This window comes from Chaetodon auriga, chromosome 11 (genome assembly GCF_051107435.1).
Source record: "Chaetodon auriga isolate fChaAug3 chromosome 11, fChaAug3.hap1, whole genome shotgun sequence".
NCBI classification, from domain to species: Eukaryota; Metazoa; Chordata; class Actinopteri; order Chaetodontiformes; family Chaetodontidae; genus Chaetodon; species Chaetodon auriga.
Window position 1 is genome coordinate 3,540,626 of NC_135084.1, and position 22,209 is coordinate 3,562,834.

Genomic DNA, 22,209 nt, shown 5'->3' on the forward strand with positions numbered 1-22,209 from the left:
GCATTTATTGTGTTCATTTGACTAGTGGGAGCTCTGTCCTTTAACAGATCTGGATAATAAAAGGCTACAAAAGTTGTGGGAGGACAAATGCCAGAAAGCACACACACAGAGCCATGTCAGCATTGTCTGACAAAGCCTGCCTCCTGTCTGTTTGTGTGTGAGGTAAGGGCCCCTTAACTGGTCAGCACTGACCCCTCTCGTGGCTCCTCAGTTCCTCGAGGAAATGATTGTCAGTGTATAAAAACAGGAGAGCATCCGCTCGGCCCGCGGCACAGAGAAAAAGGCAGTTTGTATCCAGTGAGGAATGGAGGAGCTTCACAAGTGCCTTGTATACCAGCCACATACAGCTGCACCAATGAGCCTGTCAAGCAAGTTATCCCTTATTCACAGCTCTTTTCCATTAATCAGACTGAATCTGGCAGGCACAGCCCTGCTGACACGACAATAGTTCTGTTTGACTTCTTGAGGCTGGAAATGAAAATTTCGACACAAGACGAAACAAAACCTACCATTATACGTCTGTTCCTTTGTTCTTTTGTGTGCCACTTTCACTTAAGTTTAATTGAAGTTCTATTTTTAGGTTATTTCTATTCAATACAATTACTTTATTTCCTTCAAATTTCACATGTTCATGTGGCAAATAAATGAAATAACAAGTGTTCTCCAGCTGCTAATTCTTCCAGTTTCATTCAATTTGGTTTCTTGGTTTGCTGACAGCTTACTGTGGCTGGAAATGTCGGGGAGTGAAGACAACCTCTAATCAATGAAATGTGCAGACGCAAACTGAGGCCGGACACACGGCAGGGTCTCTGCTGAGGCTCCCTGGCAGGCAATTACTGTGTTTGGAAAATAAATGAAATGACTAACAAAATAGGTCAAATTAAGTGTTTCCCAGACACACTAAAAGGACCTCCCTAATTGCTGGTCCCTGAAGGGACAAAAATACAAAAACAACAAAACGTTATATTGTATCAGCCGATGACGAGGGAAAAGACGGAGAAGCTGAGAATGGCAGCGGAGGACAGGCCGAGGGAAGAAAAGGACACAGCGTGGTTTGTGTAATTACATGTTTTGCCTCGATCAGCAGCGTGTGTACTGTCCATCAATCAACATCAGTGAGTCCGGTGGCTGGAGCAGATGGAAGGAAGGAGGAAGGAATTGAGCTGGTCATTGACTTTGTTTCTGCTGAGGGAAGGAAGAGGAAGACAAGACTGGCGTCACTCCACCTCTGAATCAAAGACTATATTGTATGTTGGCATATGCTGAGCTGTGCCAGGAAGAGCTCAACTACAAGAACTTCATTAGACACGGGGACACGAGGAGGCAGAGACATAAATCAAAACAAAGGCTTTCTCTTTTTTAATCTGACTCCTACTCAAGCAGCTCCACCGCTCACTGACACCCTACCCTGTGGACGTTGTCCAACATAATGCACACACCCTCTTTGCCCTTTTGTCATGAGAAAAGAGAGGAAAAGCCAAATATGCTCTCTGCACAGATTAGTTTATCCAATCTCCTCACAGACCATTTCCTGTTTCTATGAGGTCCACTGTTGTGACTCAATAAAATTAGAGTGTGACTTCCCCTGCCACATTTGGTTGAGTGGAGTGAGGAATGAGTGAACGTGTGGAAGACAGAGTGGAGTCTTTGAAGCCTGTTGCTGATGAATCTGCTCTGAGGAAAGACTTTGAGGCACAATGACATTTCCTCCACACTGTTAGGGGGGATTGGGAGCTGGAAATTGCACCTTAGTGCTAAACGAAGCCTAAGCTTTAATTAACAGCAGCACACAATAGATACGGACATCACCCACAGTTCACAGCTCTCATGTTTCAATCCCTCACTCAAGGAAGTGTCTGGGCAGGTGTTGAGGGAAAACAAAACAACACGCGAGCAGCCCACCATTGTGGGTAAATCACCAGCACAGTCATTGTGATTTTCAAAGAGCACAGGCTGATCTTCTGCTCCATACCTGACTAACACCCTCATCTGACTGAGGCTTAAAGGGAAAATCCACTTAATCCACCTAAGACACTTTAACACTGTTACAAAACAGCCAGTGGTGAAGTATTTTGCATTTCTGGACTCGGTGAAATGTCCTGTGGTTTTTCAGTCTTGTGATTTTGTTTATCATATCATTCTGAAAATCAGATTGCAGCTTCATTTACTCAGAACTGAACACAAAGACAGGAGTTTCCAACACAAAGGTCACACGGGGAGAAATCCATTGTAGAGATTTCTCCACCGACAGTAGCCTCAGCAGACCAGAATGCAGTGCAGCTATGAAACAGGTTGTTACATTTTGACTCAGATTTCAATCACAAAGGAAAGTACATCACACATGTTTGTTACTCACAATTAGTAAATCACAATGGAGTTCCTTTTACAGAGAAGAGACAGCTGGAACATTAGGTCTAACCTGGACATACTATACGCTCAGTATCAACATTTGGTGACTTGACAGATGAATCTAATCAAAGTGTTCCCTCATTATGATGATTAAATTGTAATCAGGACTGCATTAGATTTCTCTATATGTTGTTTGAAATCAGTGGTATATAAGCATCATTTCTAGGTGACAGCGTTGTTGATTCACAGAAAAATCCCCTCAAAAACTTGTATGAGGAGTGGAAGTTTTACCAAGACCAGCTTCATCTGTCTGTCTTTGGTTCCTCCACAGCAAAAAGACATGCACTGGATTGTAAAATTAATATTAATCACATCTGTGACTTCACACCTCACACATTAGGTCCTGGAATAAACCAACATCACACTGATTCAACACACCTACACTAATGCAGTCAGTGTGTTTTTAAGCAGCTCTGTTAAATGCCAGCTAACACTGAAAAGCATCTAAAAGTGTTTGTCCCTAGAGTTATGGCTAAAGTGCCACGGCCAAAGACTGATGTCCTTTCTAAAGCAGAACAGGCGGTTCAACCTGCACCGTGGAGGCAGTGTCTTACATAAACTGGTCGCTGAAGAAAGTTGGGGGTGTGAGTACGACTGAGTGAGGGGAACAGTGGAAACAAAGTGTGCCACAGTGGCCTGTCATTTCTCACTGGGAGGCTACAAGGTCAACACTGGTCTAGACACAACAATTGAGAGACACACTTTGCTTTGGAAAAAGCTCAAGGCTGCAAAACCCATCACTGTTCCTCACAGTGCAAACAATAAACTGGGCTTTACGTCAGTATTCAAAAAAGAGCTGAAAGAACACTGAAAAGGTGGTGTGGAATTTACATTCTTCGTGTCACTGAAATGAAATGGCCTTAGATTAAATCACTCTCATTCCACACGCTGTGTAACTTCATTCACAATCAGGATGTCTGCTCTGATCTTTCTTTTCTATGATGCCGAAATTCCCCCTGAACAGTGAAATGATTATTTTAAATGCTTTGCACAGTATCATGAACGGCTGGACACTGATTGAGCATCATGTGATTTTCCTCCGGCCACAGTCACTCCATACAGGATGAACGTGATGTCAGGGCTGACCTCAGCCTGGTGCACCCTTCACGCTGCAGGGGACAGGATGGGATGGAGACCTGCACAAAGGCACAAACACTCGCTGCTGTCTCTTGTGACTCCCACCACAGCAGGTAAGAAGGACTATGCTGAGACTGAGGCCATATTGAAGCGACATGATGGTGTTACAGTATGTTGCTTCAGTCATTTCATACATAAATGTGACAGTTTAACACAGCAGGGCACCAAACAGAGTCACAGAAAGTGATTCATCCTCCAGTCTGAACTTCAACATCTGTCACAAAACTAAACCATCTTTTCAACAAGGGCCAAACATTTTCAGGGACTCCAGAATATGATACTAACTGATGCTTTACATTTGGTGAAGCAGATCAGTCATCACAGTGATTAATATTCTGCACTGTGTGTCTTTCTTTGTGCCAATGACACAGACCTGTGAGCTGCTTAAAGAAGGCTATGATAAAATCAACACATAAGGAACTACTGAGAGACCAAACAGACATCTCCCATAGATGAATAAGCAGCACAGATTATGTCATGTCTCTCCTCAGAGAGAGCTTCTTTACGGCCCACAGAAGGAAGTGAAGGAGATGAAACTTACTGGCATGGTGTTAGGACTCCAGTGCATCCCTCCGTCTCAGCAGGACCCTCTGCAGCTCCTCGTCGCGGTTTGTTGACGGACACGCTGCCTTTGGTTGGGGGGAGGTTCTATTGAATTTCTCCTGGATAATTTCAACAAAAACACAGGCTGTACATACTGGACACTCCATACAGACAGCCTGCTCAAAGCAACCATAACAGCTCGAAATGAGTAGATCTCATTTTAACTGTGTCCTTACTTGGACTTTAACTGGAGTGGATGCATAATTAACAGTACAACAGTAACAGAACATGTGCTCATTGACTCTGCTATTCTTCATCATGTATGACTAGTCTGTAAATACCGCCTTTAGCTCTTTAAATGAGGCACTGGTGCCTTCCGACTGTCAAATATCTAACTACTTTTCTATTAGAATTCAGCATTAAATTCTGGTGTGAGCACATCCTTGTACAATGCACAAAACAAAGGCTCTCCTCTTGTGTAAACACACTGAAAGTTCAACAGTAAAATGTGATGTGTAAGAACACTTGATTGTTTTAAAGTCCCATTACCATGATTCCTTTAAGTTCCTGATAGGCAGAATTAGAGGGCAGCCTCTCCATCTGCTAAAAGGAAAATAGGAGGGAAAAGATAGGCTTGGTAAATAAACAGCAGCCTGACACATTATACTTATTTTTCCTCATTCAGCACTTAGAGGCTAAACTGCCCCTCTTACCACAGAGACGAGACACTGTAGGCAAGCACGAGGATGTATGCTTTCTAGAAGAAGCAAATGTGTAAACACACAATCATTTTGAGTCACGTCAATTTTCCCATCCTCATTACTTATAATTACATCGTAGAGCAGGTCCTAATGCTACCTAATTTGGCCGAGTTGTTGTGGCGGAGGAACACACAGACTAAAAGATGTCTTGGCCATATGTCATGTTTTATCAAAACAAGCAGCTCCTAGATAATCCCACACACTGTTGGATTTAAGAGCACTGAACAATACAATGTACAAAAAAATCATTTAGGCCTGATAACACTGGCCGTCTGCAGCCAGTGGTTTAGTTTGGTGTTTTCAGCAAAGACGACAACACATTTACTGCCACAATCACGACAGCGCCTCACACATGCACTTCGTTTAATGTCTTCTCTGTGTCTTCACTGTTGAGTATTCACTGTGAGACGTCTCTACGGTTTGCACTGGACTTTTCGAGCCATTCTCTTCTTTGTCTGTCTGATGAACTAATTCTTCTTGTGCTTTGTCCAAACAAAGAGTGAATGGAATACACATCACTTCCTGTGTTCCAGCAGATTTTTCAACTGCCAACACAACCGCCTGTGTGTGTGTGTGGGAAGGACCAGCCGCGGGGAGGAATGTGTCAAACGTGAGCTGTGCCTATCAGCCCCCTCAGCTCCTGATCCTATGATCCTCATCACAGTTTAACACAAGTTTATCTCTCAAATGTCAGTTCACCACTAAGATCCATCAGCCTAACCAAGCTAATACTGACCTCCAGCTGCTGGCAGAGATCTCCCTCCATCATTGCCTTTGTATCTCTTTGTCATGAGAGAGTCACTTTATTCCCAAGCGTTCCTCTTTAGACATGGAAAAACATGAACTTTTTAACGTTTTCCACATGTCCATTGGGGTGGACAGCATGCGTTACTTTTCATTTGATTGAAATAAATGAATAAAATCATTATGAAGCTATAAAATAATATATGTTTTTCATTCTATTAAACTAATGTGTTGACATATTTGAACATAGTCCTCAGCCTCTCCCTTCCCTCCCTCATTCAGCTCCTCACTCTTGACCCCCCCCCACCTCCCCCTATTCAACTGTATTTTTTTTTTCAATTTTCGACAAAGTAACTTCCAAAAAAAACTGTCCATGTCTCTAAAAATACTCTCTTGCAGATGTAATTCAGCAGTGTAGTCTCTTCAGCTTTACTGACTTGTACATTAGTTCACTAAGTCTCTCTTCTATGATTCATTCACTGAAGAGTATTGATTGATTTACAGCCTGAATGTTACAGCAGATGAAGCATTTTCAAGACCAACAAAGTCACAGTAATAGTATTAACAGTAGTCGAAATATGGTCGGCTGTGCATGATGTTCTAATTCAGTGGTCAGAGCATTAACAATGGTCTTACTCCTTAGTTGTTAAGAGATATTACCAATTTCTATTTTTCTGCCAGGGTCTCCTACTACAGAGGGATAGGCAAGACATTCCCGAGCTGCTCAGTGTTCCTGGTTTCCTGTCGGCCATCTTGGTTTAGAGAAATTTTAGTTTGGAGGAATTATCTTAGCCACTGTGTGTCCCATACAGAAGCTCTCCAGATAACATGAAGTGTAGGACTGCCACTTGTTATAAAAGATTCAAGCTAATATTAAGATGTTGTTAAAAATCTCTAATGATGTATATTCAAAATTCACAGGGTATAAGCCCAACAGAGTGTGCCTCGCACTCCAGCAGAGGTGACGTACTGCATGGCCCGTCGGCCTCAACAGGCCTGCCTTTGGATGTGGTTTGCAAACACAAAACGGATAAAATGGCTGTGCAGAATGGAAAAGGGAAACGTCAAAGCGTAATAAGAAGTCATGAGAAGAAATATTAAGAAGCATTTTAGATTTGACACTATCAGTGGAAAACTTAATAAAACTATTTGCTGTCTTTAAAATGCATAAGCCATCCAATAAGTTATGAGGCAAATGATCAGATTCTACAAAGTAGTTCAGGACTAGTCTACATGGGCTGCATTCAAACAAGCTACACATTAGTTGATTTTTTGAAAATGTGACAACCATAGTGGAGACTAGAGTAGGTGGAATATTCATAACACACCCACATCAAGGTCACCACACCCAGCTCGTGGAGGTGTGTGCCAGCACAAATGGGAGAACACACAGCGCCACAAGGTTATAGGCCATTACTGACAGTTCACTGCCATGAAAGTAGAAGTTAAAAGCTTTCATGGACTGGCTTTAAATGTAAAAACCAAACAAAACAGCAGGTCACAGATATTGTCAGTGTAATACAACATTTAAGTTACCCGTCTCCTGGTCCTATTAGGCGACTGGCTGACAGGTCGGAGTTGAACGCCTTTCTTGATCCTTTGCATCATTTCTTCCACAGCCAGCTGCTTGACGTCCACCTCTGCAAGTGACACACACAACAAGCAAGAGAGACAAAGATTTCATCACCATGCTTGGCTTTTGTTATCTTTTTCATCTGTTCAACAGCTTCACTGATACTATATGGGACTCTGGCTGGGAAACAGTGCCAAGAACCAAAATGAGTTTAAATGATTTTGAGCTGTACGAGGCACAGTGTAATTCACAGACATCATTAGCCCTGCACTTGAAATATAGCTCATTTGGATGCAAAAGCTTAAAAATGAAACAAGCCCCGAGGACCAATCAATTAAGGTTTTGTTGGCGAAACTCCAGGTTTTTCCTTTTAATTATGCCACAAATATTGACTGAACTGAATAAGTGTGAATCTTATTTGAAGTTGGATTTGGCTATAGTAATGGAACAATTAACAGTCACTGCTGTGACCGCTTATTTCGCAGTATTCAAAATACACCTGTAGAGTTCAGAGCCTTTGTAGTGTGTGAGGTCATCCAAATTTTTCTGGAATGAATTTCAACTTTAACACTATTCAGCAATTTCTCACCCAAAAGTTCTGAGAGGATAAGAGTTTCTCAAGTTCACAAAAGATGGGACCAAAAATCAAATTCCACAATAATGCAGCTCATTGGCAAAGAAATGTGAATATTTAATTTTCTAACACAGAACATTCAGTGGCATACACAATGGAACTATTGTCAGGAGGATGTCTTTAAAATGTCACACAAAAACGATTTTGTGTTAAAGTGATAGGAAAATATTTTCCTCTAAAGTGCTCAGAAAGAGACTATTATTCAGGTGTCAGAGTCGAAGATCCTTGGGTGCCACCTATTCAGCCCTGTCTGTAATTCCAACAAATACCCTCTGCATAGTGCCCAATTCAGGCCTCATATATTCAAACTGTTTAACGAAATGAGGACACAGTATAGCCTGTTCAGAATGTCCTACCTGCTCCAAGAAGTCAAGGCGTCCCTTTTGTTTGGACAAATTGAAGAATTTAACAGGTTGACCTAATAGGCTGATGCTGGAAATCTGAGTTTGAATTTCTCATGCACCACTTGCTACAACATTTGTCCTTCTACACAAAAGTGACATTGATTTGCAAAGGAAAAGGTGAAAAGGATCAAATTTGAAAGGCAAAAATAGGATTCAAGACTAGTTCTCTTACACTGACATGCATGAGAAATAGCAGCCCTGAGGAGAATAAAATACAAAATGAACATAGATCACACAGAGAAAGAAAAGATGCGCTGAATGTTTGAATTCTGAGAGAGCATGAGTTCCAGGATATGGACATTCATACAGCATTTCTTCCATTGTCATCACTTGGAATACTGTACAAAGATCTTTTATTGGAACACAATGAAATTTAATGTTACATTAAATCAGCAGTAATACTGCATGCTAAAGCAAGTCATTTCAAGTTGAACAATGACCATCTCAAATCCTTTTTTTTTTTCATGAAGACAGGAACGACTCCTCAGTCATCTTACTCATGCACCACTTTTCTATTCATAGAGTATATTATTACATCCATCTGTACAATGATGAAATACTAAATGCTGCACAGGTTTTTCTTGTTTATTGAGCTATAGTTATTGGTGACTGGATCACAGACCAAAGGGACAGTCAGCTGGGTCAAACCCAGCAGAGCGTCACACCAGGCCTATTGGAAAAGTCCCTCAGTTGAGCAGGTATGCAGAAGAACTATTGTTCTCTATTTTACTGAGTGTTTTTTCATATTTTCTTCCATTTCATCCTCAATATCGCCATCACATTAAAAATGAGTGTATTTATGAAAGAAAACATTGTTGTTCCTTTAGTTTGTCTGGAGATGTTTGTGCTTGTGTTGGAGGAACGGCAAACTCTTGGTAACAAAACTGCTGCTGGTGAAGAATTAACTGTGTACAGTATATTATATTCATACTGGCACAAAGAAAGACCTCCATCAGATTACACTGTATGCATCAACACCTGGCAGCTCTCCTGTACCATGGTATAAGCAGGTTTAATAATGCATATTTTGTGGATGTTTGGTGTGTGTACCTGGTGCCTTGGCAGAGTCCTGAACCTCCAGCGGGATGTCAGTACTAATGTCTCTTCTTCTTCGGATCAGTGATAACAGGGAACTACAGGGGAAGGCACAGATGGAGATCAGCTGGATCACAGATCAAAGTAAAAAAAAAAAACAAACAAACCAAAGACTTCACCAGCTGATGATTCAAAGAGCATACGATGTGTGATCAAACCTGAGTGGGTTGGAGGTCTGAGGGGCTGGAGGAGGTGGAGGAGGTGGGGGAGGTGGAGGTGGAGGTGGTGGGGGCTGGTTGGTAGCTGCCTGCAGCCTCTTCTGGAGCTCCTCAACTGGCCAGTGAAACACATCCAGTTACAGCACACACACACACACAGCAACATCACCAAAACAGAAAACACCAAGACAAGAAGAAGAACACATAAGAGTCCTCCAGGCTGATAAACGATGACACTTGATTGAGTCTACATCGTGCTCTATAGTGTACAGAGTAATGTCATACAGTTTCAGATATGTTTGCACCTGTAAACCGCAGATCCTTGCATTCCACCTCAGCCTTGGTGCATTTGTCACTGTAATTCCTTGTCTCCTCCTCCATGAGTTCCAGTTTACGCCTCAGTGCCGTCAGCTCCTTCTCAGCCTCACAGCTCCTCAGCCTGTCCTCGATCTGCTTTATCTGAGGATGTACGAACCACAACACACTCTCATTGTTACAGCATGCTCTAGATGCCTGTTTTTACCACAAAGGGCCTGTACAGTCTTGGTCTTATTGCTTATAACTTTATAAAGTTTCATTCAGCATGATTAACCCATAAGGAGCTTCTTAAGGTCTGTGCTGTTGCCTCATACTGTACATGCACTGAACATATTCCTTAAAAGGACATTCCCTTCTTATTCACTTAAAAAGACAAAATGGGAAAAATGGGAGCAATGATAAACTAAATGTCTGTGTTCTACGTCAGCTACGCAGCATTGTGTTGGCTGTGGTGGCTGCGGCTCCTGTGGTGATGATTTCTGATAAGTAGCATTGAGCAGCTGCCAGTTGACACTCAGTCATCTGCTCCCCGACCCCAGTTCCTTAACCAGTGTATGAATTGTTCCTCAAATGAAGGGTATGGCTCACCTCCACCCCGGCACCAGGAGAGATCAATGATCCCACTCAGCTCTAATTGTTTTCCATCAGTGCCAGAGGAGGTGGGAGGGAGCTGGAGGCTACACTGCTGCTTTTAATTATTAATCTGGCAGGTCATGTCCCCTAGCTTTAACTGTCATGACCCGCGATAATTTACCAGGAATTTTTCCCCCTATGTAATTAACCAGATAAATAATTCTTGTTTTGATGTATCTGGATTAGAAGCATTACAGGTGTAAAGCAGAGGGATGGCTTACATATGTATTCATTTTCTTTTCTTTGAACTATTTTTGTGTTTCTAACGAGCAAAGCGTCAATGAATAACTCAAAAGTCTTTTGGTTGACTGTCACAGTTGGTGTTGAAGTCTACCATGTTACAGGTACAACCTGGGCCTCCTGAGTACCCAATGTACCCAAATAACAAATGCTTATTCATGGGGAGACAAATATGGACATCTCATAGCTAGACTTAACTCCAAACTTAAGCCCAACTCCTTGTGTGATGTTAGATCCATAAATGAGTCTAGTGTGTGCATGAGTTGTGTACACAGACCTGGTTCTGGTGCTCCAGCCTCTGAGTCTCCAGATCCTTGGTCAGCTTGGCGACCAGGCTGAGGGCTTCCTGGAGAGCTTGACTGGGTGAGGAGCTCTGCATCAAGATCTGACTCTGTCTCTTCAGCTGCTTTTGCTCAACCACCATCTGAAGAAAGGACCACAAGGAAAATATTTCCCCATATGAAACGAGTCAGGACACATTATTGCAAAGGACAAAACAGCATAATGGAAATTATCCACGGAATGAGAGAGAAATCTTGAGGGCTACTGTAAAAAACAAACCACTCTGGCAAAGTTCTCAGCCTCTGTCCTCAGGTTCCTCTCCAGGTCCAAGGTGTCCTGTAAGGCCTCGAATTCCTCCACAGCAAACTGAGACACTGGACAAAGATTTCCACACTGGGCAATTCGTCCATTTCGCCAGTTAAGTGCAACATGTAGTTTACACTGTACAAGCAATCAATTACTTGTGATACTTTGGTGTAACTACTGTGAGCAAATATAACCATGCTCATGATTAGTATCCATTTTTCATATTAGATTAATAGTGACAACGTTTCTAAAAATGAAGACCTCGTTAACTGCAGGTCCTGCCCTCATACCTCTGTTATATTTCCCCAGGAGTTTCTTTTGCTCCACTGTCTCAGCACTTAAAATGGTGTTGTCCTGTTTCTCTTTCAGCAGCTGCAGATGTAAGAAGAGACAAAGTAGAGAAACAATACAGAGATAAAAAAAATGCTTATGCTCATGAGTTATATTTCATTTTCAATCAATGAAAGTAATGTTGGATGCAGCGTTTCCAATTGGTGCCGGTCCACATGTCCGGTATTTGGGACATTGAAGTAAGATATTATGTGTTTATAGACCTTATTTCCACATGTTTTTGTGCCCAAGTAACTAATGGGACAACAATTTTTGAAGTTTTTTCAGTAATGAGCTGGAGTGCTGCAGCCAGAAGCCACCAAACAGCAGTGTGTGTGTACTCTCAACGTGCGTCCACTACAAAAGTGTTTGTTTTGTCATTGACAGGCTCAAATTGTTACTCTAAGTGTCTGATACTATTACGGAAAGGATCCCTACAGAGACAGACCTTTTTGTTAATGAGTAAAATCTGTTTTGTTTAACCAGAAACAGCCATTATATCGCTCCCACCTAAACCACCAGACTCCATTCACAGAAACAGTCATTTAAAAAAATTTTAAAACATCCAACAAAACTCAACGCCCGTCTTGGTTCGTCTTTTTACTGCTCCAACAATCACAGATATTTTCACATCAGACTTGGGAATTATTTTCACTGAACATTATGACTGAAGTGGTTTAAATATGTCGCACTTAAACAGATTTTCCCAGTTAAAAAACAACATTAATTACTGGACAACAGAACTTCTGCTTTTGTACAGTGCAGCCGCCATGGCAGTGCTGCTATTTTCCCCACTATCAAATATTAATTTTCGCAATTGAATGTATGTATTTTTTTTTGCAATTTGAATATTAATTCAAATTTTTAATATTCATTGACAGCTGAAGCAGTTAAGAGTGGAGAGAAATGACAAAATTAGGTCTGGGTTATAGAACGGACCACGTTGTGAGTGGGATCACTTTGGGTGGACACTGTGAATACTTTTCAATGGTAATGCAAATTCCATGGATGCCAACTGCTGTAAAACTCCACAGAAGAAGAAGAAGTGTCCTACATGGCATCCACGTATCAGTGTAAAACACACACAAAAAAAATTGCCAACTTACTTCTTCTCTGGTTTGCTTCAGTTGTTCTCTTACTGCTTCAAGATCCTCGACTGCTTGATTTTTCTCCTTAAGTGTTAACTCCAACTGACTTTGTAGCTCTAGAGCAAAGAAAATCAAAGCAGTGTCACACAGTCTTCTTTCTCACACACATCATATTGTGTGAGTGTATTGTATTAAGTGTATTTGCATTGGAGTAAATGCTCGGCTGGTGCAACCAATGTTAGTTTGACTGGCCTTAATGCAATGTTGAGGACATACCAGTCATATCACAGTAACTGAATATGTAATATGTATTTCAAATGTGTTTACCCCAGAACAGCAGTGAAAACTGAGAACACAGGATAATATACTGCATAAGCCATACATTTATTTCTTTGTGATATGTGTTTCCAAACTAAATGTGATGTGTATGAAAATACTGTGGGGAAAAAAAAGTTACGAGAAAGTAATGTCAGTCACCTTCTTCACGTGTTCACTTCATAAAATTAAGGAATTTCTGTGCCCAAGAAATCTGAGAAACACTTCTGCTCTGAAATCTTTGAAATTACACAAAGATTAAAATCTGTTAATACAAAGTAGCAGGACCAGGCTGAGACATTTAGGAGGGTACTTAAGCAGAAAAAGGTCGCTGACACCTAAGATTGTTTTTGGGGAGAGATGGAATGCCCTTTGTTAAGTAGGACAAGTATTTTGATGGATAAAATTCTCACATTAAATGAACATGCTAAAAAAATGTGTCGACAGATGAAGAATTTCACTTCAATGGTAGGACCTTCCTTGGACCTTGCCTGTGATGTGCTCAGCTCAAAATTTAAACATGTTCTTTGATCATATTCAGTCTAAACTTTTACATGCTAATAGTGGTATGTGTAGGGTGAAAGTATGACAGGAAGTGCTTTGACTAGCTGTCCATTAACATACAATTATGAATTTTCAACATAATAAGCCCACAATCTTTGAGCAAGTCAACTTATTCCTGTATTCAATCATCTTCTGCATCTGAGTATATCATTTGCAAATGACATGATTATCTCCCCATTTTAATGCCAGCGGCTTTGAAAAACATGAGGAGGAAAGCATCATGTATGAATCCATTATCACCCGGGATATAATTACTGGTTGCCTAAAGGAACTGACCGTGACATTTCCCAGGGACAGCTGGATGAGATAGAAAGTACTTCACTAGCTCACTACGTAGTTACTTGTTACATACTTTATGCATATGCAATGCACTGCTTTGTTTACAAATGAGTAATTTTTTTGTCCCACTATGTTGTAGATATTCTTTTACAACATATAATTTGACTGAAACAATTATCAACTGACGCTGCTGTGAACTGTGAAGTATTACACTTCAGTCACGATTACCAAGGAATCAAAAACAATGACAGAGAATCCTGCACACTGATGGTCACTGATGGGCTGATTTATTCATTAAATAAGTGTTTAGGCATCAGGTAAAATTCATTAAGATTTTACTTCGAAAAGAAGTAAAATCCAATGAAGAACTAAGGCCTGAAATTTGGATTAAGAAATGCATACAAGTGACCAAATGTGTATGTTGAACTGTCATGCAGGACATGAGAGTTTGGGTATGACACCTATTATCAATGACTGGTACCAGATTGTGATAAAGGCAGGAGCTGTGCTGTCAAACTGTACCGTTACCTTCTCTAACCTTTGACAACAATGCCTGAAATAGTTTAGCTGTTTCTGTTTCTCGCTGCTAATTTTGTGACATGCATCACAATTGAAACCGTGAAGTTAGAGACTTCTTGTACCTGAAATGGTGGTCTGGCACTGGGGGTCGAGGCAGACCTCATCAGATGCATGCAGCTCTTCACTCTCCTCATCAATGTTGATCTCAGTGATGGTGTCTGGGCTGAGGTGGGACAGCAGCATCATGCTTTTCCTCTTCAAAGAGCGGTTCTGACGGTTCAGCTACAGTGAGGAGACACAGAGAGAAAGATAAAAGGATGTGCAAACGGTAATCTTTTATTAAGTCTCAGGATATATTATGCGACATGTATTGTAAGGTCAAATTTCTGGGCAAGGAATCACTCATTTTTATAGTTAATCATACAAAAATTATCAAATAAAAGTGTTCAAATAAAGCACCTTAGAAAGCATTAACTCTATTTAAATCATCCTAAATGTAAGCTCCAAACACACTAAACTGACATCTCTGTCCTTAATAAAGGCATGATTTGCAATAAGCCAAGGAATTTTCTTTTTGTCATTATTATTATTATTATTATTATTATTATTATTATTTTACAAAATACTTCTTATCCAAAGAGCACCAGTGCTCCAAGTGGGAGACTAGTAATTAGTATGGAGCATTTTCACATGAGAGTTCTGTCCAACTGAGTACCGTTGTTGGTTCCCTGTTTAAACAGGCCATGAAAGGAGGCAAAAAGGTGCATCAGAACCTAAGACGCATTGTACCCTCCCATGCAAAAACTGTATTAGAAATATGCCTTGAATTCAGAAAGGGACTCACAAAGAGTATTTAAAATGTTATGCAAATTCACATCTAATGCTATGACACATAGTATTAAATACTATTTGAACCTTGAAATTACATGAAGGTGGTATGTTCGAAAAAATACGGGAAATGACAACTTACTTATGTAAGGCTTCTAACAAAAATCTGTTGGACATGATTAAGCAACAAATGTGATTCAAACAAGCAGTAACACTAAACTTTTCAAAAAGTAGGCTGCTTTTAGGGGAGAATAATTTCACAGAGAATTTGCTCAACAGCAGCTACAATAGTCCAACAACACAGCCATGACAATAACACTTAAGTGTAAATGCCGCAGTTACACTTGAGCGGATGAATACACTCACCAAACCTCAATATGAGATTACAAGGTGCAGCCATAGAAACAACTTCTGAATGCATAACTTATGGCATATTCAGCATGTATTCCCTAAAACATGACATGAATCCAACAAAGTGACAGTGCCTGCATCTAAAGCGCCTTCATTTTTCAAATCTGCATAGAGTGACAAGCATGCTTTGTATTAAGATAGTGGGGAAACAGGCAAAGAAATAAGGTAGCAGAGCACCAGCCAGGGCAGATGAGATGTTGTTGATTTCCTCTTTTCTCTGGCCCTGCAATCAGTCATAATGGCAGGACGCATGCAAAAGCAATGATAAGGTGTGAAAAAACAGACATCATTAGAGGAGCACAAGCAGACAAAGAAATAGGCAGTGAATATCTCTCCTTTTAGATGTAATCACAGTTTTCTGACGCGACATGTATTTGCATCTTGCATTTTTGTGCATCATGTTGTGTGATTATCACTTCTAACACATATTCTTATATGGCATTTTTCTTTGAAGTTCTACATGAAGCATGCATACTAAACTGCCACAATAGCCAATCCATTTCTAAAAGTTCAATCATCAGGATGGTCACATGTGTCAATTAAGTAGACCATTACTAAGTAAAACATGAATGAAGCGTATGGGAAGGAGATGGATGCCAATTACAAATGTTTCTTGATGTCATCCAAAGGAAGAAAAGTGCCTGAAGAGGAGGAAAAAGAAGAGAAATGGAAAAGGCGAGCCATAAAAGAAACATTTATTAATGGCATCCTGGTGGGAGCAGATTGCACCAATTCCATCCTTTGATGATGCAGCATCTTGTTTCTGAAATGCAATCAATAATACATAACATGGAATCACATTCTTTTGATAATAATCTACAATTCATGAGAAATGTACATTTTACATGTAAATGTACAAATTACAGACTGAGATAAATCAAAGCTGACATGGCATCGGGCCAGCACTCTCTGGGGGTCACCATTACAAAGTCACGGCCCCTTCATCTTACTTTTGATCATATATCAACACAAAAACATTAAGCATCCAAACCATTTTCTGGCTGGACTCGTCAGCCGCTCACACCCTCCGCAAAATGCAGAGGAGTTAAGGAATTGCTCTGAACTTGAGCTTCTTTCAAAGTGGCCTTGTAAATATTAGGTATGCAAAATTACCATCATGAGGTACAAGGAAATTAATAAAGAGTTCAATTTGTCGGTTCTCCTCTGGGAACACCTCCTCACGTATTTTGGGCTCGATTTAAATGTAAATGAGTAATAAGCTGATGTTAACACCCTCAGAGCGTAGGAATTGTGACTTTACAATACTGCTGAAATACTATTGAAAGGTCAACACCATTCAAAAAGGTAATGTCACTTATCCCAACCTTATTCTATTCAAAGTACTTATGGATTAATTGTGAAGAGATGTGCTGGCTTTCAGCTGAGGTAAGTGAATAGTTGATGTATGGATATATTCTCGGAAATGGCTTATTAAGAACTATCTGTCTGTCGGCTCCCCACAGTGAGTGCTCATACACGCTGCTATATTAGCAAGGCAGGCTCAGGGAGTGTCGAGTTATGGGCATTGTTTTATATCAAGGAAGAAGAGGAGGAAGGAAGCTGTGAGCAGAAGCAAAAGACATCAAATAAAGCCTGACAGAGAGTAGTCACTTAGACTGCCACGGCGCAAGCTTTTAGTCGGTATATTCTTAAGAACAAATAGATTAATTCCTGCTGTCAGACCTGCAGTGGGCTAGTTTATTGCGGCCTCTTAGCCTGCCCTGTTCAGTGGACAGTCGCCTGATACATTATCTTTTCTGAAACCAATTCTTGCACTGAGTCAGTAAGAAAAGAAATGTGACACAAAATCATCTCTCCCACATTTCAAGGCAACGGCAATTCATCACATTTGATTCTGTCATCAGTTGCTAAATATTCACTTTGCACACCCTGAAATTCCCAAACCTGCACATGTGCATCCATAAAGACAATGACAAAGAAAGTACTACAGTGAAAATGTGTGGCACATTTGGTCAGCTCTGTAAGTCCAAGCAGTCAGACATGTCTCTATATTAATGAATGCCCACAGAAAGATTCACAAATGTATTTCGCCATACATATATATTTTTCGATTCACTCAAAAATATTCATTGTTGTATAGAAACATAAAACAAATCCACATATGAAACAAAAAAGTTCACAAATGAATTGCTGCTGCACATACACACATTTCTTACTTTAAATAAACATATCAGAAATCAACAAAAACACGTGTTTAGAAGTATGTGCATTTTTCGTCAAAAATGGATGTTGTTATGTTCATACACAGACTGTTGAACCTGCGCTGACACACTGCTTGTCAGGTGTGAATTTCGCTGCATTCGTCGGGAAGCTTTTTGAGAATCCCTTGACGTGGCTTGATTCACAAATGAATTTCTTTAAACGGGGAATTATGTGCAGCTAATCAGATGTCCCCCTCTGTTTCAGCCAAACCCTGTAAGTGTAGATGTGAGGAGATCATTTAATGTGATCACAGTAGCGTGACATCTGCGCACTCTGCAATTATGAATTAGAACAAAAAAGAGAACAAACGTCAAACAGCTGCCAGGAGTCTGATACGTCTTGTGTCGTGCATCATTAAATATGTTTGAATTATGAACGCCTGCTAAGTTAGTGATGTGGCATTTAACACTAGTGTTAACTGACAAGTTATCTGTATAATGCTGATAGCCAACCTAGGATCATCTATTATTACTATTGGGGCAGTTGTAGCTCAGGAGGAGGCCAATCAGGAGGTTGGTGGTTCGATCCCTGGCCTTGGCAGTCCACATGCCAAAGTATCCTTGGGCAAGATACTGATCCCCAAAACTGCCCCTGATGCTGTGCCATCAGTGTTCATATGTACATTGCTTAAAAGCATCTGCCAAATAGTAATTGCATTAGCTAACTAACCTGGCAAACATTCATATGTGTTATCACGTAGCAGCTACCAGCCTCCATGTTGAGGCCAACCAGCTGGTAGATGTAACCACATAAATGCATACAGTAGATGTCACATTCGGGCTTGTGAGACACATCTCTGCTGCCACCATCTTGCATCTCTAAATGTGTACGATGGTGTATGATATTGCATATTGTGTATATGGATGTAATGTTATGTGATCACATTAAATGACCCTCAAATCTACACTTAAGTGACTGGTTGGAATAGAATGAGCCATGTGCAACTCACACCTGACAAGCAATGCAGGTTTGTACATAAGTTTGTACATAAACACAACAACATCCAAGAATGTTTCTGATGAAAACTATGAATACTTTTAAATCCTTGGATTGCAACTCCATTTATTCAAAACATATTTGTGAATCCTTCGGTGCGTTCATTAATGCTTTTTTCTGTTTTTAAAGAAGATCTGTTTATGTTCATTTTTAGAACATTTATTTTGGAACAATGGTCACAAAAGCTCATTTGGCCATAAATGCAGCATGTACAAGACTGGTCAGATAGATGAACATCTGCTTCATATCTGGACCATTCACTCTGTTTTCTGGACTTGTCTGTATTAAAAACCTTGTTTTACACACATGTCGGGGAGTGGGACAGGAGGTGAGGGCTCTGGAGTCATGAATTATCCACAGGACAATTACTGTATATTTGAAAAGGAGTCAAAATTAGAGGTCAGAGGTTTGTATTATATTTAGTAAGTTCATGTAATTGCACGTAAATTCTTCAGACATTATACTGACAGATGGATCTTGAGCTTGTGCCTGATAAAGGAACACCAGGCAATGCTCAGCAGTCAATGTTTTCTCAGGAAGGAGGCGCTGACTCTCATTTTCACTGAGAATAGAGGAATTTGAACTGCTAAAAATATGAGAGACAATGCTTGTCACACCTCTGTCAACTTGAGGCCACCTTCTCTCTCCTAAAGGTTAAAGGTTAACAGTGATTTGCAGAGTCTGATTTATGCTTTGACAGAGCAGGGCACAACATTGTTGCTTTCTGTTTGGTTTGTCTTTGTCTACACTAGCACCTCCATAAACATGGTACTAATATGGTGTTTTTGAAGAATTTCTAAAGCTCATATACATCAGATGGTTCACAATTGAATTCCACAAAACACATTTCCACCGACATTATCAGTGTGCATAATTTGGGCTAAACTGACTGAACTGCCTGTCGACTAGTAGGTCAGGAGGCCATTCAGGCAGGCTGAAGTTTCAGAATGGCTGCTGTGCCAACCTGTGATCATTTTTTTTTATAACTCAAGGAAGTTTGTAAGAAATAATGTTGTATTTTAAGTGTTGCATGTGTTTTGCTCTATTCCGTCCTCAAGCTGTAAAGATAAGCTATTAGCTGCTGGTATAGCCTCTTATAATATTGCTATCATTAAACTTGTTGTTCGTGGCAGCCATAGAGCCTCACAATCACAATGAAGTTATCAAGTAATCCAGTAAGGAATCAAACGAATTTCGGTGAATAGAACAATAAAACTGTATTGTCCTAAAATCCTGTATCCTCACACACTGCTTCACACCACAGAGATACACACCAAAGACAATCAACAACGATAAAGCCTTACCTAGACATTTCAACATCTGTATGCATTTGCCTGATCGTACGCATATCTTGACGTGAGTCCTGCCTATAAAAAAATCTTACACTGGAGCCCATCATTATGAGGCCATATTAATGGCTTATAGTCACCATTCAATGACACCCCTTATGTTACAGTAGCCTGCAAATGATACTAAAAAAAAAAGAGGGCACATTTCTTCAATGCTGATAATAAACTATAGAGTTAGAGCAGTGATTCAACAGAAACCTCTTGAACAGATGCAATATATCATCATGCTGAATACTGGAATAATAATAAGAAGAACAGTACTGTCACTTGTTATTTCTTAGTTTAAAGATTAAGCCTCTTAACCTTGACAAAATGTAAAATGAATTGCAGCAACGAATAGCAGGCAAAGTCAGAAGATGAGTAGCAGGTATAGGTAGTGTCTCGAGAGCAAAAGATGAAGTTTTTCAAAGCCAGAAATCTCAACAGCCAACCAAAGAATCTTCAAGCAAATAGTATTGATCAACAACCCAGTCAACATAGATACCTAGATACCTGATGGTCATTTGAGGGAGTAAAAATCTTACTTGTCAACCCTGTACGATGAGGATGAAAAACAACCCAAAGGAAAGAGGAAGACTGAAGGCCAAGAAACGGCAAGAAAAAAAGCCTAAAAGTCGACCTTCACCATAATTCTCCCTCAGCCTCCCACTGCCCAAAATCTGGTCCAACCAGGTGGAGCGTGAGGGCTTTTGTCCAGAAATTGAATGAGAAATGATTACAGTGATAAGCTCAACACCAGTGGGCTGCAAAATCACTATGTGCCAGGCTCCCCCACTCTCAATCACAACTCGCATTTTAGCAAGGACTCCAAAAACGTGTGCTCTGAATCAAAAGAATTCAATGCAATTTTAGACACTAAGATATGGGGACAGCAGCAGAACTGGAGGACCACAGAGTGCTTTTGATTGCAACATACAGATTGAATGTGTCAAAGTGCCAGTTACTGAAATACACTGACCAAAGAGAAATCTTAAATAGCTGATTTGATACTATGGTATTTACAGTATTTAGTCAAACGTGTCCTAAATCAACAGATCCCACTATTTTGATGACAGTATTCCTCTTTTGTTTTAATCAATATATGATACAATTTTCTTGGTCCTTTTTTTTTGGAACTTTATTTACAACTTAAATACCAGCTTTTTAGACAACGTAGGCCTGGAATTAGGTCATTTTTAGGGCAACACCACTTGGCCTTTGAAAAATACAATGTAATGGGGCATCATGGCCAAAACCAGTTGTAATGTGATAATTACATATTATGAAGACAAAACAGTATCCAATCAACAATCAGGTGTCACTGAGTTCATTAAAACTGTAACCTGAATGTTTGGCTTTGACAACTGGTGTGACTTGTCATTTTTATATTTTAATGACAAAAGAAAGTCTATAAATGGGCTAAGGGTGATCAAGATTCATCTGAACAAGTTTCAACACTTAAAACAACTATTAACATTTGGGTCTGAGGGCATACAAGTCTTTAGATACACTGCAGACACACAGCAGCTGACAGAAACAGGAAGTCTTAATATACAGAGAAATATTAGTATGATATAATGTTACTTAGAAAAGGGAAGCTAAAAAAAGGAAAAATGCCAATAAGGATACTGAGTACAATTAGCTGATAATTAGCCTGCTCAGCCACCATCATTAATCAATACAAACACACAGTATTAGACTGTAAACTGTTAATCAAACCAATAACTAACCACAGTAAATAAGTATGAGACAACCGTATCATACTTTAGCAGTTACCATGTGTTTCTGTGGTGGTGACAAAACGTTCAAATTATTCAGCAGTATTTGAATTAAACTGAAGCTCCCTGTGCTGATCGGGGAAAATATTCCACCAAACTCCCTTTGAGAAACGTGACATATTAACAATTCCTGACACGTCTGCAGAAACACGTTACTCTAGAAACATGAGATAAAAGGCTTCATATGTTGACAGTCTTCTTGTCAGTTCGGCATCAATATAATCCAGAATAATCAACTGTACTTCCATTCAAACCTTACAGATTTGGGATTTTGTTGGATCAACTCTGTACCAGCCTTTGTTGGTTAATTGTG

The 22,209-nt window shown here is 40.1% G+C and overlaps 1 protein-coding gene across 1 annotated transcript in view; it reads right to left on the minus strand.

Moving 5' to 3' along the window:
- Positions 1 to 3,513: 3,513 nt before the first annotated feature.
- Positions 3,514 to 22,209, minus strand: part of shtn1 (shootin 1) — a 32,766-nt gene continuing 14,070 nt past the window's right edge. Inside the window, 12 exon segments of the mRNA XM_076743351.1 lie at positions 3,514 to 3,545; positions 4,088 to 4,208; positions 4,639 to 4,689; positions 7,131 to 7,234; positions 9,256 to 9,338; positions 9,459 to 9,573; positions 9,764 to 9,917; positions 10,927 to 11,073; positions 11,211 to 11,305; positions 11,528 to 11,609; positions 12,674 to 12,771; positions 14,455 to 14,614. Of these exon segments, the coding sequence (XP_076599466.1) occupies positions 3,514 to 3,545; positions 4,088 to 4,208; positions 4,639 to 4,689; positions 7,131 to 7,234; positions 9,256 to 9,338; positions 9,459 to 9,573; positions 9,764 to 9,917; positions 10,927 to 11,073; positions 11,211 to 11,305; positions 11,528 to 11,609; positions 12,674 to 12,771; positions 14,455 to 14,614 (1,242 nt within the window).